The sequence below is a fragment of the Aulonocara sp. 'chitande type north' Nkhata Bay genome, linkage group LG6 (assembly GCF_057382095.1).
Source record: "Aulonocara sp. 'chitande type north' Nkhata Bay isolate Kocher_YH1m ecotype deep benthic linkage group LG6, A_spYH_male_GT1.1, whole genome shotgun sequence".
NCBI classification, from domain to species: domain Eukaryota; kingdom Metazoa; phylum Chordata; class Actinopteri; order Cichliformes; family Cichlidae; genus Aulonocara; species Aulonocara sp. 'chitande type north' Nkhata Bay.
This window is the reverse complement of record NC_141349.1, coordinates 7,994,558-8,011,363: the sequence shown is the minus strand read 5'-3', so window position 1 is coordinate 8,011,363 and position 16,806 is coordinate 7,994,558. Positions and strand designations below refer to the sequence as shown.

General features: G+C 42.1%; 1 protein-coding gene across 10 annotated transcripts in view; it reads right to left on the bottom strand.

The window, feature by feature from the left end:
• The window catches only part of cacna1ab (calcium channel, voltage-dependent, P/Q type, alpha 1A subunit, b), a 148,514-nt gene that overhangs the window by 93,673 nt on the left and 38,035 nt on the right, over positions 1–16,806 (bottom strand). For all 10 annotated transcript variants that reach the window (XM_086294826.1, XM_086294832.1, XM_086294834.1 and 7 more), the window contains exons 2-3: positions 14,220–14,326; positions 12,484–12,623 (exon numbers count right to left, since the gene is read on the bottom strand). In XM_086294826.1, the coding sequence (XP_086150952.1) occupies positions 12,484–12,623; positions 14,220–14,326 (247 nt within the window). The remainder of the gene's footprint in view (positions 1–12,483; positions 12,624–14,219; positions 14,327–16,806) is intronic.

Here is a 16,806-nt window from a genome sequence, read left to right as displayed (position 1 = left end):
TATCTTTTTATGGTTTTAATCATATGTTTACGCTGTAGATAGGTAAACTCATTTAACTCTCTGTTTGTCATGATAACAGTATAGCATCATTAGCATGATTGTACATTTCTGCACTGGTGTCTATTTGTCTATTTCTCTGACAGAGAAAAGGATTATGGGAATTTAACAAATGCCTAGTTGACTGGGTACTGCTTAAGCAGGAAAGGGAATGGTCATAGCTCACTTCACAAAGAAGAGAACGAAGTTCACATCATTCAAAAAAAGATCAAAGAAGCACAGTTGAGCAGCTGAGAATCACAAACAGGGGATAGTTTTGTCTTTGTCATCACCCAATCGCTTCATTTTGGTGTAAATAAGTTCTTTGCATATTACGGTTTCTGTCTTCTTTGTGGTAAAGTTAAAGAACCAGCAAGACCACAAACATGAACAAGACATTACCAGTTATTCCACAAATGCTTAACAATGCCTCAGGTGGCACTAGACAGCAACAGAATGTAAAAGCTCTGTACAGTAACTCGCTGATCTCTACAACTGTCAGTAGTACACTGTAAACCAGGTATTAGTACCTGTGCTGCTGCAACATCAGGTTCTAGTTCTAGTTCTTAGTGTTTTTCTAAATCCAGCCAAAATTGCAACAAATTACAGAAAGAGGTTCTGTAGGAAAAAGAAACAAAAGAAAATGTTGTTTTCTTATGCTAGCCCCTTCCATGGCTACAGATGTTAGTGGTGTCAAGTTTTGTCCCTTTTGTGACGTACCAGTGCCAGTTGTTTTATCAGTGGGAATGCCAGCTAGTTCTAGAGTCGGTGCCCTGTCCTTGTAAAAAGAGGTATAAGCTATGACGTATGCAATTTAATAAAAGATAAATCCGTAACAATAACTTTGCCTTATAATGAAAGCCAATGAGACTGCACATGCAAAAAAATATACCTGGCTGAAGAATGAGCGAGGTTTATATTTAACACTGTCTCTGTGACCATCCATTAGGAGAATCACAGGGGCATATATGGTGTCCTCTCATTGACTGACTGGCCCAGACTCTACTATAAATGATTAAATTACTTTGTGACGTCACAGTACTAAAAATCAATGGACTGTCATCCTTGAATACTAAATACACTAGTCACTGTGTGTGTGTGTGTGTGTGTGTGTGTGTGTGTGTGTGTGTGTGTGTGTGTGCGCGCTCCTGCTCCTCTTTTCTTCCTCTCATTAATTCTTGTCCTCATCAAGTATCTGTCTCACCAGTGTGTTCGCCAAGAATGAAGTCAGCACACGTGCATGAACACAGGCAGACACACACACTTCACGACACAGTGGCAGAAGCCTTCTCAGTCACGACTCACACAGCACAAGCACACACTCTCCCAGAAACCAATAGAGGAGATAAAAAGTGAGAAAGAAAGAGAGTGACAGTAGTAACACTAAAAATTGAAACTAAACTACAGGGAGTGCAGAGTTATTAGGCAAATGAGTGTTTTGTCCACATCATCCTCTTCATGCACTGGTTATTGCCCTATTGCTCGAAAGCCTACTACCAATTAAGCATATTAAGTGATGTGCATCTCTGTAATGAGAAGGTGTGCATAATTATTAGGCAACGTCCTTTCCTTTGGCAAAATGGGTCAAAAGAAGGACTTGACAGGCTCAGAAAAGTCAAAAATAGTGAGATATCTTGCAGAGGGATGCAGCAGTCTCAAAATTGCAAAGCTTCTGAAGCGTGATCATCGAACAATCAAGCGTTTCATTCAAACATCAACAGGGTCGCAAGAAGCGTGTGGAAAAACCAAGGTGCAAAATAACTGCCCATGAACTGAGAAAAGTCAAGCGTGCAGCTGCCAAGATGCCACTTGCCACCAGTTTGGCCATATTTCAGAGCTGCAACATCACTGGAGTGCCCAAAAGCACAAGGTGTGCAATACTCAGAGACATGGCCAAGGTAAGAAAGGCTGAAAGACGACCACCACTGAACAAGACACACAAGCTGAAACGTCAAGACTGGGCCAAGAAATATCTCAAGACTGGTTTTTCTAAGGTTTTATGGACTGATGAAATGAGAGTGAGTCTTGATGGGCCAGATGGATGGGCCCGTGGCTGGATTGGTAAAGGGCAGAGAGCTCCAGTCCGACTCAGACGCCAGCAAGGTGGAGGTGGAGTACTGGTTTGGGCTGGTATCATCAAAGATGAGCTTGTGGGGCCTTTTCGGGTTGAGGATGGAGTCAAGCTCAACTCCCAGTCCTACTGCCAGTTTCTGGAAGACACCTTCTTCAAGCAGTGGTACAGGAAGAAGTCTGCATCTTTCAAGAAAAACATGATTTTCATGCAGGACAATGCTCCATCACACGCGTCCAAGTACTCCACAGCGTGGCTGGCAAGAAACAGTATAAAAGAAGAAAAACTAATGACATGGCCTCCTTGTTCACCTGATCTGAACCCCATTGAGAACCTGTGGTCCATCATCAAATGTGAGATTTACAAGGAGGGAAAACAGTACACCTCTCTGAACAGTGTCTGGGAGGCTGTGGTTGCTGCTGCACGCAATGTTGATGGTGAACAGATCAAAACACTGACAGAATCCATGGATGGCAGGCTTTTGAGTGTCCTTGCAAAGAAAGGTGGCTATATTGGTCGCTGATTTGTTTTTGTTTTGTTTTTGAATGTCAGAAATGTATATTTGTGAATGTGGAGATGTTATATTGGTTTCACTGGTAAAAATAAATAATTGAAATGGGTATATATTTGTTTTTTGTTAAGTTGCCTAATAATTATGCACAGTAATAGTCACCTGCACACACAGATATCCCCCTAAAATAGCTAAAACTAAAAACAAACTAAAAACTACTTCCAAAAACATTCAGCTTTGATATTAATGAGTTTTTTGGGTTCATTGAGAACATGGTTCTTGTTCAATAATAAAATTATTCCTCAGAAATACAACTTGCCTAATAATTCTGCACTCCCTGTAAAAGTCTGAAGCCTTATTTGTGTACCCCAGATGCTGCACTGTGTGTTACATGAGTTAATATTGCATTGTTGGATGAGCTGGATTTATTAAAGCCAAAAATACTGGCCACTGCACAGTGAAGGTAACCGCCATAATGTTAGAACAACTTACTAGTTATCTTTCCTGCAAAATTTCAATATTGGCCTGGCATTGATGAGCACTGAAGAAAAAGTGAAGAAAATGATGTAAAATGGACAGGGTTCATCTTCTGGGCACGATGAGAGACACTTTTAGACATTTAGTAGTTTATATGGTTTACTGTATTTACATTTTGTGTATTTATAGTGATATACATGCTTTATTTTAGACAATAATATGAATATTCTTCATGTACAGTGTTCCCTCATTTATCGTGGGAGTTATGTTCCAAAAATAACCTGCGACAGGTGAAATCTGTGAAGTAGCCAACTTTATTTTTTAAAATTATTATAGATGCTTTAACCTCCTAAGACCCGAACTCTTCCACAGTATGCATTTTTAATTTCTCTTTGATATTTGGGCATACTGGGGCCCAATGAATGTAAAAACAAAGAATTACCAGATTTTTTTTTAACCTTATTTTTGTTTTTAAGAAAAATATTCGTTTAAAATTTTGATAGAACAGTAGCAGTATAATGTCCTCGTAAGTGGATATCAGGCCCTTGTAGAGCAAAATTGAGTATTTTGGTCTAAATAACCCAAAATGTGATGTCCACATATGTGGACGCCAGGTCCTAGGAGGTTAAGGCTGTAAAATCCCTCACTACACACTTTATACACTTTTCTCAGACATGCATCGACATTTTCACTTTCACACACTGCAAAACGTTTTGTCGACATTGTTGTGTTTGTTGGGAAGAAAACTTACAAACACACAGTGCAGCACTTCAGAGTCACACTGCTAGTGATCGAAGATTTATGTAAATTTGACAAGCTGGATGCATTCTGTACTGTACAGGAGACACAGCATGGCATTGATTGAAAGTGGTCTACAGCCAATCAGGATGCAGAACACAATGCGCTGTGTTCTGCATCCCAAAAAAAAAAGCATGCAAAATTGCATATTAAAAAAATTGCATATAAAAGAAATCAGCAAAACAGTGAGGCTGCGAAATGTGAACCGCGTTATAGCGAGGGACAACTAGACCTTCATGTATAAAGGGGAACTGCTACCTGTGAGAGACTTACATGTACTGCTGTGAGGTTTCTTATGTAAGGCTAAGTGACCTCACCTGAATGATTGAAAACAACTGTCCAATACAGCGTATAGACACTTTGATTTTTCTTTTAATAATTACTTTTGTCAAATATAATATTCAATATTCAGCACCTCCAAATCTGAGGCCATGGTCCTCAGCCGGAAAAGGGTGGAGTGCCCACTCCGGGTCAGAGACGAGACCCTGCCCCAAGTGGAGGAGTTTAAGTATCTCGGGGTCTTGATGATGGGAGAAGTCTGCAGTGATGCTGTACCGGTCCGTTGTGGTGAAGAGAGAGCTGAGCGTAAAAGCGAAGCTCTCAATTTACCGGTCGATCTACGTCCCTACCCTCACCTATGGTCACGAGCTGTGGGTAGTGACCAAAAGAATGAGATCACGAATACAAGTGGCGGAAATGAGCTTCCTCTGACGGATGGCAAGCCTCTCCCTTAGAGATAGGGTGAGAAGTTCAGCCATTCGGGAGGGGCTCAGTATAGAGCCGCTGTTCCTCCACATCGAAAGGAGCTAGTTGAGGTGGTTCGGACATCTGACAAGGGCGCCTCCTGGGCGAGGTTTTCCGGGCATGTCCCACCGGGAGGAGGCCCCGGGGCAGACCCAGGACACGCTGGAGAGATTATATCTCTCGGCTGGCCTGGGAACGCCTTGGTATTCCCCCGGATAAGCTGGAGGAGGTGGCTGGGGAGAGGGAGGTCTGGGCTTCTCTGCTTGGGCTGCTGCCCCCGCAACCCGGCCTCGGATAAGCGGAAGAAGATGGATGGATGGATAATATTCAATATGCATCTATATTCTTAAATATCAATATTCACAGAATAGGACATTTAATCTTAGTTCATCTAAGACCAGTCAGATCAGCCTGGAGGCTGCTTAATGACTACCTGGCAACTATTAGTTGCTAGGGAAAAATTAGTATTCCCCAACTGGCTGGTCAGTGGTTGTAGGTGGCTTTTAGCGGTTGGGGAAATCAGTCACAAAGAGGTGCATGGTGCAGTGTTAAACATTGTAAAACCTTGTAGATCCTCTTGTAGATCTGATGTTATTTTTGATCACAGACATGTGACTTCTTTGATATCTCACTGGCATCTTTGTTGGTCCAGATATCAGCAATGGTAGTACCAGGCCTCAGTCACACAGGCCTAGAAACCAGGTGGTGACCAGTAGCTAGAGAAAATAGAAATTCAAGACTTTGCTGCGGTGTATTACTCGTGATTCAATGACAAATTTACGTGTTTTGCAATAAATTGAAAATAAGACAGTGGTCAGAACTCCTGAGGTAGCACTGATACACTGTACAAAAGGGAAGACCACATCTTAACCCTAAAATCGCACAGATATAGCGTTCACACATAGGAAGACTACAGAAGGTTGATTTCAGAGTAAAATATACATAGTGGTTTGAAGTATGATTGCACTTGGCAATATAGGCCAAGCATAGTAATTGTGCGTAATTGTGTGTGTCTACATACAGTGTCTATGTGTGTGTATGCACCATAAGCTACAAGCAGAGTGTGTTATATAGGCTGTGGCGAGTGATTGATCGTAGGGAGCAGGGAAAAGCAGGTTACTGCAGCGCTTACACACACACATTCATTCCCTCTCTCAGCGCGCTCCTCTTGGCATTTCTCCTTTCCCTCTCTCTTTCTCCCCCCTCCCCCCTTGTTCCATCTCCATCTTTGACTTCCCTCCTCCTCCCATTTCTCTTCCAAACCTCTCTCTCATTCTCCATACATCACTTTCACTGCCGCTGTCCCCCCAGCCATCACTTTTCCTTGCTTCCTGTGGTCTCCCTCCTCTTGCTCTAAACTCTTCTCTGCTCTCCATCCTTCTCACGCGTTCTTTAACAGCCAAGCCCATCTTGTATTCTTTTTCTGTCCTGTTATCCAGAGCCCAGGGGAATAGAGAAACAATGTCACGTGTCTTCTACTTCCACCTCCTCCTCCTTTTTCCCTCCCTCTGCTCTCTAGCTGCAGTAGTACTCTACTGCTACTCTGGCAAGGGGCTTCATTGCTCTCAGAGGACTCACTCTGCTTCTCTCGCTCTACCCATATCTACATCTATCCATTTACTGCATCTATCCATCCATCCACACAGAATGCTGCAGGACGTGTTGAATTTCAGTGACTGCAGTTTAAAGCTGTATTTAAAGTTGAATGTAAACATGGCAGCTATGAAGCACTAGCCGTTGGTTCCGTTATGATGTGAGATGGCACTTGGATGTAAAAAGCGATTATGTGCATACTCAGCTAATGATTTTAAAGTAAAACCCTTCTTTGATTAATCTGAGACATCTGAATGTGTCAGCTTCATGTCTGAATGGGCACCCTGGTAACCTTTTCATAAATGGAACAGCAGGTTCATTTATGTATCACTTTCAACACAACACAATTCTGAATGTATGCAATCACATTAAAAGATAGGCAGGCACACGGTTGCTCTATGTTTTCCCTGGATCTCAAATTGCTCATTTCACTAACGTGACAACAATTCAAAGTAATCCAAAACAAGCCAAAAAATCACTTTCTTTTACATTGTGTTGTTCCCCACCCACTTAGTGCTACAACTTTACAATTATTAAAATATTTATCCTCTTAGCATATTAAAAGGTGTTATAAAAAGGGCAAAATGTTTTCACAAATTACTGAAGCTACTGATGTCACCTGCGATCAGGTTGTGATTTGTGAAAACAAAATAAAAAAACCCTCTAAAAAACAGTTTGACCAGGCTTGAAACTTAACCTAAATATTTATCGGCTTTGGCTGCAAGGTGATTGATGCCTGTTGCAGTGGTAATTTCTGAACCAAATGGTAGACATCGGAGGTGAAGGGAGCCATCAAGCTGAAGGAGTCCTATCAGCTTGGTTATTTTGTGGGACTTACAGGTACTGACAGGTCAAGCAGAGTGTGGGTATGGTAGCTGAAGTAAAAACATGTGTGGGAGGGCACTGAGACCACAGAACAAGAGAATCTAGCAAACTGTCAGGTGACTCTGGTGGAAGGAGCAAGGATCTCCACAATTCTCCACAAAATTCTGCTTTAGTAGAGGAAGCAGACTCTGGGGACGACTGGCACGACCCATCCATCACTTGGGTTGAGGTCACTGAGGTATTTCAACAATCCTTTGGTGGTAGGGGTGGATGAGGTTTCCCCTGAATTCTTTAAAGTTATGGATGTTGTAGAGCTGTCTTGGTTGACACACCTCAGCAACATAACAATGACATGGTGCCTTTGGACTGGCAGACTGGGGTGGTGTTTCCGATCTATATTGCTGGCCATAGTAAGACTCAGTTCTGGTGGGTGTTGGACTTTGCCAGGGCTGCCCAAAAATTGTGTTCATTTCTAGGCGCAGCCAGGTGGCAGAAGGCTTCCACTTTAGTGGCCTAAGGATTTTGTCTCAGATTTTTGCAGATAACATAATTCTGTTGGCTTCATCAGATGGTGGCTTTCAGCTTACACTGGAGTGTTTTGCAGCCAAGTGTGAAGCAGCAGGAATGAGAATCTGTCCGAGGCCATCATCCTCAGCTGGAAAATGTGGTGTACCCCACTCCGGGTCAGGGATGAGTTGCTGTTGCTTACCAAAGTGGAGGACTCCATGTATCTCGGAGTCTTGTTCAAAAATGACGGGCAAGTGGATTGGGGGATTGACAGTTGGATTAGTGCAGCATCTGGAATGATGCTGACACTGTACCAGGCTGTCATGGTGAAGAGAGAGCTGATCATATAAGGAAAGCTGGTGATTTACTGGTCGATCTATGTCCCTACCCTTACCTACGGTCACATGGTTTGGGTAATGACCAAAAGAATACTGTTGTGGATAAATCAAGAGAAATTTGTTTTCTCTGAAGGTTGGCTGGACTCAGCCTTAGCGATACGATGAGACGTTCAGTTATTAGGAAGGAACTCAGAGTAGAGCTGCTACTCCCTGCACATCAAAAGGAGACAGTTGAGGTGGTTCGAACATCTGATTAGGATGCCACCAAGGTGCCTCCTGGGTTAGGGGTTCTGGGTATGGCCTATTAGGAGGATACCCTGGGGCAGACTCAGGACATGCTGGAGAGATTATGTCTCTCCACTGGCCTAGGAAGGCTTCAGTGTTTCGCTGAATCAACTGGAAGAGGTGGCTGGGGAGAGGCAGGTCTGGGCTTCTCTGCTTAGCCTGCTGCCTGGATGAGCAGTATCAAATGGATGGATGGATGGATCCTTGTCACACTAACAAAATTATCTATTTTAGTGACAGACCTCTGTGAAGGGTTCATCTGTGCAAATCTTGCACAAAAGACTGAACAGGGAAGGAAGCAACCCCTAGTCCATATACTGAGAAAAACAGCAAGCTTTTGGAATTTGAAAAAAACAAAACAACTACACAAAGTAAATCATTAGACTGTATCGTAAAATGACTCCTGCCTTTTACTGTTTTTTAGATCATCCCAGACAAAAAGTTCTAACTTGTGACTCATGCTTTAAATGAAAGTTACCAGGGTGGTTGCTCTTCTGTAAAGCTTCGCCATCAGTGGCAAGGCCAATAAGCCATCAATACAGTACAGTACTACTGAAATGCTCTTCATATAAGGCTTAGCAGAATGTCATAAGTAGCAGCCCTACATGATGTCCATCTTTTACGTATCACCTTCATGGGGAAATAATTGACTGATGATGACTATCAGGTGTCTGGTTAAGACTAAGACTCAGTAATTATATTTCTAGGATTTTGATGGTGCTGTAAAATATGAACATTTGTTGTTTTCTTTCAATCATCTAGCTGCAATTTCTATGGTGGGACAATCTATTTGTGCTCAGTGGCATAATGAAAAGTTAGGTATGGCTCAAGCTAGCTCCCATTTGCCATTTGAGCTTAACTGTCAAAGGAAAGTCAGTGAAAGTCCATTTGTGATGTTATTGTTGTTCACACTCTAGAAAAAATCACTTGGGGAGAAATTTATCTCCACCAGGGGTAAAAATAATTCAGCAGAGGCAAGAACATGTAGACTGCCCCCCAGCAAATCACACTGAGTGTATTCCCAGTCCGAAACCATTTAATTTTTTTTTTTCAGGGAATACAGTTGAAGAACAACCTGATGTGCTGCTCATCAGTAGGTGAATCCACTACGCTGTAAATCCCCTGTGTTATTCCAGCATATCTATAATACCCCTTAAACCCAATAAATGTTATAATTTTCCTTACTGCTTTTTTAGAATTCTCTTTTTTTCCTCTAAGAAAAGAAAATTTAGGGAACCCATTAGATGGGACCTGTATTTCCATTCCCTTACAAACCCAGAGACCTCTAATATGGTGCTCTACAGCAGGACAGTTTGGTTGTGATCTGCCAAAGATAAACAAAAGAAACTACAGTATGCTACTTTCTGAAAAAGTATTGCATTGTGCGTGGCTTGTCATCAGTTCTCTGGAGACACTATGTGGTAGCAGAGGTGATAAAAACATCACTACATGTGAACACACCTTACTTGAGGACTGGCTGCGATTTATGCTTGCCTGTTTAGCTCCCATGGCATCAGTTAACATCTTGTAAAGCTGAGTGACATGATGATGGGGGTAAAGCGGAAGGGCTAACAACACTACCTCAAGCAGTAAAAGGCCACCAGTTTAAAGCTCTAGTTAAATCCAGCTGGGATTTTCTCTACTTCTTGTTTTAGCTTCAGCAACTAGCGCTTTCAGCTAACTAAATACAGATAGAATAGCAGAAGAAAAGAGAAAGAAGGATGCAGAAAACTATGCTACCACTCTGTTGGCTATTGCCATAACAACAAACCAGCTCCCCCATCTCTTGCAGAAGTGACATTTCACTTTGCCCTGGTTGCTGCTCCCTGCAGGGACGCTCTGATCCAGCCTGTGTACGTGTATGTGTGTATGTGTCCTCATTAAAGGAAGAGTGACTGAGGAGGAGTGGCCCTGATCACAAACACACACACACACACCTTGTCAAACCAGACCTCTGCTGAGTCTGTGTGAGTGTGTTTGAGATTAGAAAAGACACAAAGTCAAGCTACTTGATGCAAACACACAAACAGACTGAGTAAGGATTCATCTAAAAATTACTGATGATGTGTTGTCTGTAATATTGTTACACTATCACCGAAATAAGTGTGTGTATGTATATGCGTATCTGTTATTTGCCTATTTCTCCTCTCGACATCTTCTTATCATCTGTACCCCCCACCCACCCACTATGGTTTAGGCAGCCATATTTAGATCACCTGGCAACCACATGACTACTCATGCCACCTGCTGGCATATATGTAAAGACAATGCAGCTGGGTTGGAGACATGACAATATGAGCAGGGCTGTTCACTGGCATTTCAATGATATACTGCTGCAGGAGCAGAGATTCTGACATGTTACAGTCAGTAAAGATGAAATGTTACGTAAAACAATACTGTGATTGGTGTTTCCTGTTTCAACATCTATTCCCATATCAGCACCGATACGGTGGTTTTTGTTTTGTTGTTTTATTTAGAAGATTGCAGTGAGTCCAGCACACCTCAAGTGCCAGTATAAATGGTTAATGGGAGTGTGTTGATGTCACAGATTGAGGGAGTACTAACCACCACATTAGTTGTAACTGTGGCTTTAGACACATCCTGTTTCATTGTGGTAAACTTCTGTTGTTTAATTTCCCACCTTTGTCTGCTCAACAATCTATGATTTCACTTTGTTAACTCCTTCTGTACTTATACCCCTCATTACTTAGTCTGATAGTCTCTGTACCAGCTCCTGCTCTACCTTGTTCAAAGTTTGTCTCCTTGTGCCTCGCCTTGTATTTTTGTCATCCGTGCTTAAGAGCCAGTATTCAGGCTTCTTTACTCTTGGATATTTATGATGTCATAGAATATCACAAATATGGTCATCTCAGGCACTGAGCTCTGGCTATGAGCAAACAAGGTCCACCCATTCACATGTCTGAATATTTTTTGTGGGGAGGGGGATCAAATCAGAAGAAAGTTTCTTTAAGGGAATTGAGAAAAAAGCTAAAACATCTTGTTGTGGAGAGAAGATGAACTGAAGGGCTGCTCGAAGATCCATTATAAAATCAAATAGTATTCTTTTGAACCATAAACTATAAACCATACAGAATGACTCCATTCATAGAGTCCAAGAATAACAATATGGAGCTAGAGGTAAGTGTGATGGACCCTCTTTGATATATTTTGTTTGCCTCCATTCGTGTCCCCTATTAAACATGCATACCATTGCAGGACACTAAAATACGCAGTCATATGAACAGCTTACAATTAAGTCCAAGTCGGGTAGTAAGCTGGCATGTCATTGGTTCTAGTTCTCCTTGAGTTTGATTATCCATAAAAAAAATGCATTTTCTATGTGGACTCCAATGGAGTTAAATGAGCTGCTCACAGCTTCCTTTTGCAGAAACCTGTCTAGGTCCAGACCTTTGACATATTCCATCTGACTGGGCGGACTGATTCATCTCGCACTGTGACATGAAACTCCAGTTTCTCAGCTGAGGAACAACCTGTCCATTGACCGCTGCAGAAGGATCAATGACTAGTCAGTCAGCGCCATGGGTATGACTAAAGCAATTATCTAATGATGCACGACTGTTTATTCTGGCACTCCTGAGGAATGGCTACAATACATAAATGGAAAAACGTGGTGAACCTTAAGAGATTTAAGAGCATATATTGGTCTCTAGTGATTGATTTGGGAAAATCGAATTCCTGCCTGAATGAAATCAGTTAGAGCAGAGGAGTGTCAGACTCAAGATGGAAGCTGAATGTAACAACCTGGAAATTCAGTTATAACGCTTGGCAGAGACAATATTTCAACATTTTCTGTCCTAACTGTAAATCTAGCCTCAGCCATCAGGTTAGAAAATGAAGAGAAATTGGCTGACACTAGTGTCGTTATGTGGACCCACTGCTGTTTTTTTAAAGCTGAAATGTTTATGTTTGTGATAAATGCCCAAGCAGAAATTAAACTGAAGGAAAATTACAGCAGGACAAATGTCCACTTTAGGCTAATTACAGATGTATGAATCCCCACACAAATATCCCAAATTATTCACTCCAGAGGAACAAATTTTAAGAAAGCCTCACCATGCGATTACCCCACCAAACTTGGAACTCGAGTGAAATGGGTAGCCATGGAAACACAGCCTACACATTTCAGTGTCCAAAAGCATGTACACATTAGGAACCACTAACCACTATAAACACAAACAGGCACAAACACAGACAAGAAAATAAAACCTCATCTTAACCCCACTTAGAAGAACATCGCTAAAATAAATCCAAAACTAAAACGAGAGCTGTGGACTCACCCGGTGAGGACAACTACAAAGTCCATGACGTTCCAGCCGTTCCTCAGGTAGGAGCCCTTATGTAACGCAAAACCGAGAGCCAGGATCTTTATTCCAGACTCGAAACAGAAGATGGCTATGAAGTAGGGCTCTGTCTCCTCCTGCAGGGGAGAGGAAAAGGATGGAAAGGGAAAAATGGGAGAAGGAATATAAAAAGTGAAGTTATGGGTAGTTATGTGAGTAGAAACACAAAGAGAAGGGAAGAGCAGATAGAAAAGTGAAATGTAAGAGAGAAAAAGAAAAAGGGTCAAGGAGATTTTTTCTTTAGGGTTTTTGTTTTTAATGGCAGCCTAAAACTTCTTTACACAAATCGGGCATAACATTATCCCTACTGTTAGGTAAAGTGAATAACAGAGATTATCTCGTCATCATGCCATCTGTTAGTGGTGGGATATATCAGGGAGTAAGTGAACATGTGGTCCTCAAAATTGAGGAGAGCTTAGAAACAGGAAAATGGGCAAGCATAAGAATTTGAGCCAGTTTGAAAAGGGCCAAACTAGACTGGGTTAGAGCGTCTCCAAAACTGTAGCTCTTGCGGGGTGCTCCTGGTCTGCAGTGGTCAGTAAGTCCAAGGAAGGAACAGTGGTGAACCAGCAACAGGCTCATGGGTGGCCAAGACTCATCGATGCATGTGGGAAGTGAAGGCCAGTGTTGTCAGATACAACAGATTAGCTACTGTAGCTTAAATTGCCCCAAAAAGTGAATGCTGGTCCTGACAGAACGGTGTCAGAATACACAGAGCATCACAGTTTGTTGTGTATGGGGCTGCATATGCAGACACCTATCCACTGACGAAAGCACCACCAAAGATTAGAACTGGGCCACAGAGCAATGGAAGAAGGTGGCCTGGTCTGATTAATCATTTTGTCTTTCAAATCACATGGATGGCCGGGTGTGTGTTGCTTACCTGGTAAGATGTCAGCAGAGGCTGCTGTGCATGCTGGGCCCTGTCATCCATATGGACGTTACTTTGACACATACCACCTACCTAAGCATTGTTGCAAACCATGTACACCTTTTCATGGAAAAGATATTCCCTGATAGCTGTGGCCTCGTTCAACAGGACAATGCACCTTGCCAAAAATGCTTCAGGAATGGTTTGAGGAGCGTAACAACGAGTTTGAGGTATTGACTTGGCCTCCAAATTCGCTAGATCTAAATTCGTGGGATGTGCTGGACAAAGAAGTCTGATCCATGGAGGCCCCTTCTCGCATCTTAAAGGACTTAAAATATCTGTTGCTGAGATCTTGGTGCAGATACCACAGCACACCTTCAAGGGTCATGTGGAGTCCAGGTCAGGGCTGCTTTGGCAGCAAAAGGGACCAAAACAATATTAGGCAGGAAGTCATAATGTTATACTTAATTGGTGTAAACCTATGAAGTGCTGAGAACAATATCAGTCAACATGGTTAGAAATGTACCAATTTGCTCCAAAGTTCAATTCACAGGCCTGATCACATCAGAAATAATGATGTGATAAAAATGATGAGAACGTATTGTTTTTCTTTTCTTATTTTAGCCTGTGTGAGTGAGCTCTGCATATTTGGTATCAGTGTGTCCAGTGTACCTCAACGGTCTCCATGTGTATGTACTTCCATCTGTGCGCACACTGAATATGTATGAATATGTTGCACATGTACATGAACCACATTTAAATGTGTGTGTATGTGTGTGTGTGTGTGTAAAATGTGTGTTACCAGTCGTTCGGACAGAGGCGTCTTGTCTCCATCGGGAAGGTGCTGTTCCAGAGCCAGGACGATGCAGTTTGCAATGATGGTGGTGAGAATCATCCATTCAAATGGAGTACAGCTGGGGTTAAAGCCAATAGCACCAGGAAGAAGCACCTCATATACAGTACACAACACTGCAGCCATTCACACCACAAAGATCCAGCCACCGACACATGCAAACATTTTTACAATGGATTTGAAAAGAAGTCCAGCCTACCAGGTGACATTTTTCTTTCTGTTGCTCTGAATGTCTGTTTACATATTCACTATTCTTTGTAATGTCACACAGCCAAGGAAATGTAAATCTGCAAATCTCAGTGCTTTATTGGAACAAGTAAAACAAGTAGAATTCTTTGGTCCTGCAATGTTCTTAAATACTACAACAGAAGATGTAGTATTTAAGAACATTTAGAAATAAATATAAAGATTGGAGCAATAGTTCAAATAATAAATAAAGACTAATAACAAGAACAGCAATGACAATAAAAGGGGAGATGGTGCTCAAAACAGTTTAAAACATTATGATAAATAAAGTACAAATACATAGGAATTTTGCTACATATCGTATAGAAGGCAGGGCTTTTCTTCACTGTAGCTTTTCCCCCTTTGTTTGTGTCCATTTTTATGTCTGTTACCATTTCTGTAAAGCACCGTGTGACTCATCTGCTTGTTTACCGTCTTTGTAAATACACTTAACTGGACATGAACTTCAGTTAATGTTGATTTTACCATGTCTTTATAGGTGCCACTGCAGCACATTACGCTGTTATTATATTATTTATTGTACTTAAACTTTATTTAAACAAGACAACCCTAGTGCCACCACCATGAACTTTACCTTCAACAACCTTTAATTTTACCGAACAGCAATGAACGCGAGACAACAACAACAAAAAAGCCAAATAATATTGCGTATGCCTCAAGAATACTGCAGTACTTCCGTGTACGATTCTCGATATTCCATTTTCAAACTCAGACCCATCAGTTTGACGAAAGAGAAAACCAATAAAGCCCGAGGGAAGATTGATTTGCTTTGTCAGCACACCACGTTGCACAGTTTTGTTTCTGCAGAAGAAAACGCCAGAGAAACAGTGACTGACATTATGAAATTCAAACCGAAAACGGTCACTTTATTACAGCAGTACATGAGAGTTAAATTCCAACTCCCACCACAACACACAGACACACAGCCTGACTCACAAAGGTTGCCTGGTGGGGCAGCCAGCTTTTCACAGTGCTCCATCCAGTCAAGTGTGTTTGAATGTGTTGCGCTTTGTGTGTGTGTCCATGCCTGAGTAATGGCTGCTGGAGGGGCTAAGATGACCGGATACATCTAGACAGATCAAGCCTGTGCCTAATTGTCCAGTCATTATCCTGTTAGCTTGCATGTGTGTGTCTGTCTCTCTGTGCGCGCGCTAGTATGCGCCCATTGTCGTGTTTACCAGATGCAACATTGACACTGACACTATGGCCTGCAGGACAGCCTCTGTGCATCAGTGTGCGAGTGTGTGTGTGTGTGAAGGATAAGAGGCGAACGGCTGACGTGAGAGGATGAGACAGGTCGGTCTACGGAGTACACACTAACAAGACGGCACTGAACTCCATGGCACATGCTGGCTGGCTGACACAACACACACACCTATACTTGTGAAAGGTGCAGTGGTAAGAGGCAGACTACAATTTCCAAAGTTGAATCTTATTACTGGTGAAAAAGTGCTTTGTCCAGATGTTCCGTTATTTAGCCACTGGGTAGCTGTGGTAGTAGTGCTAGGTAGTATACCTGATGAACTGGTATCCTGGCTGTAATTTAAATAAAGCTATATTGGTCAAAGACAAAACACCCACTATGGCTCTTTAAGGGGTTCACACCTATTATATTATTAGCCTCCGGGAGCACTATTGAGCAGTAGAGGAGCTGCATTCTTCTTGGTCATAGTTCTAATTATATGATTATATGATCAAAATAATATCACCAGCAATAGTCCACAAATCTCTCTCTTCTACATGAAAACCATCCTATGAGTAGTCAATTTAATAATAGTCCACTGGCCAAATTACAGCGGAGAATGGCAGCGCTACTGGAAAGACAGATGGAGAATGTAGAGATGACTTCAGATTCTTCCACCAAAGATTTTTTTTGTGTGTGTGGCAGTATAAACCATCTCAGTACCAATCATCCTTTCAACTGTCACAAACCTAGACACTTGTTAAATAGGTTTAGCCACTTTTCATTTAACTTTACCTTATCCAAAATGTATGGATGGTATCCTGCTGCTTTGCAACATTTCGCTCCCCTGTCACAGGAACACTGCGCTTACACTCTGCGTTTCTGTGCTGTGCTTGGTGCGCCATGTGAGAGACCACTTTTGCCACTATATCACAAAGGAGAGGCCAGTATCTAATGCAGAAACAGTTCTGCTCACAGGTGTTGAAGCAAAAAAGCAAAAAAGAGTCGCAGAGTTGGAGCGTGATGTTAAAACCAGACGATGTCCAGATGTACCCACAGATTCTGTCTGCCATGATGTCCTAACCACTCAAATGACTACTCTGGTTA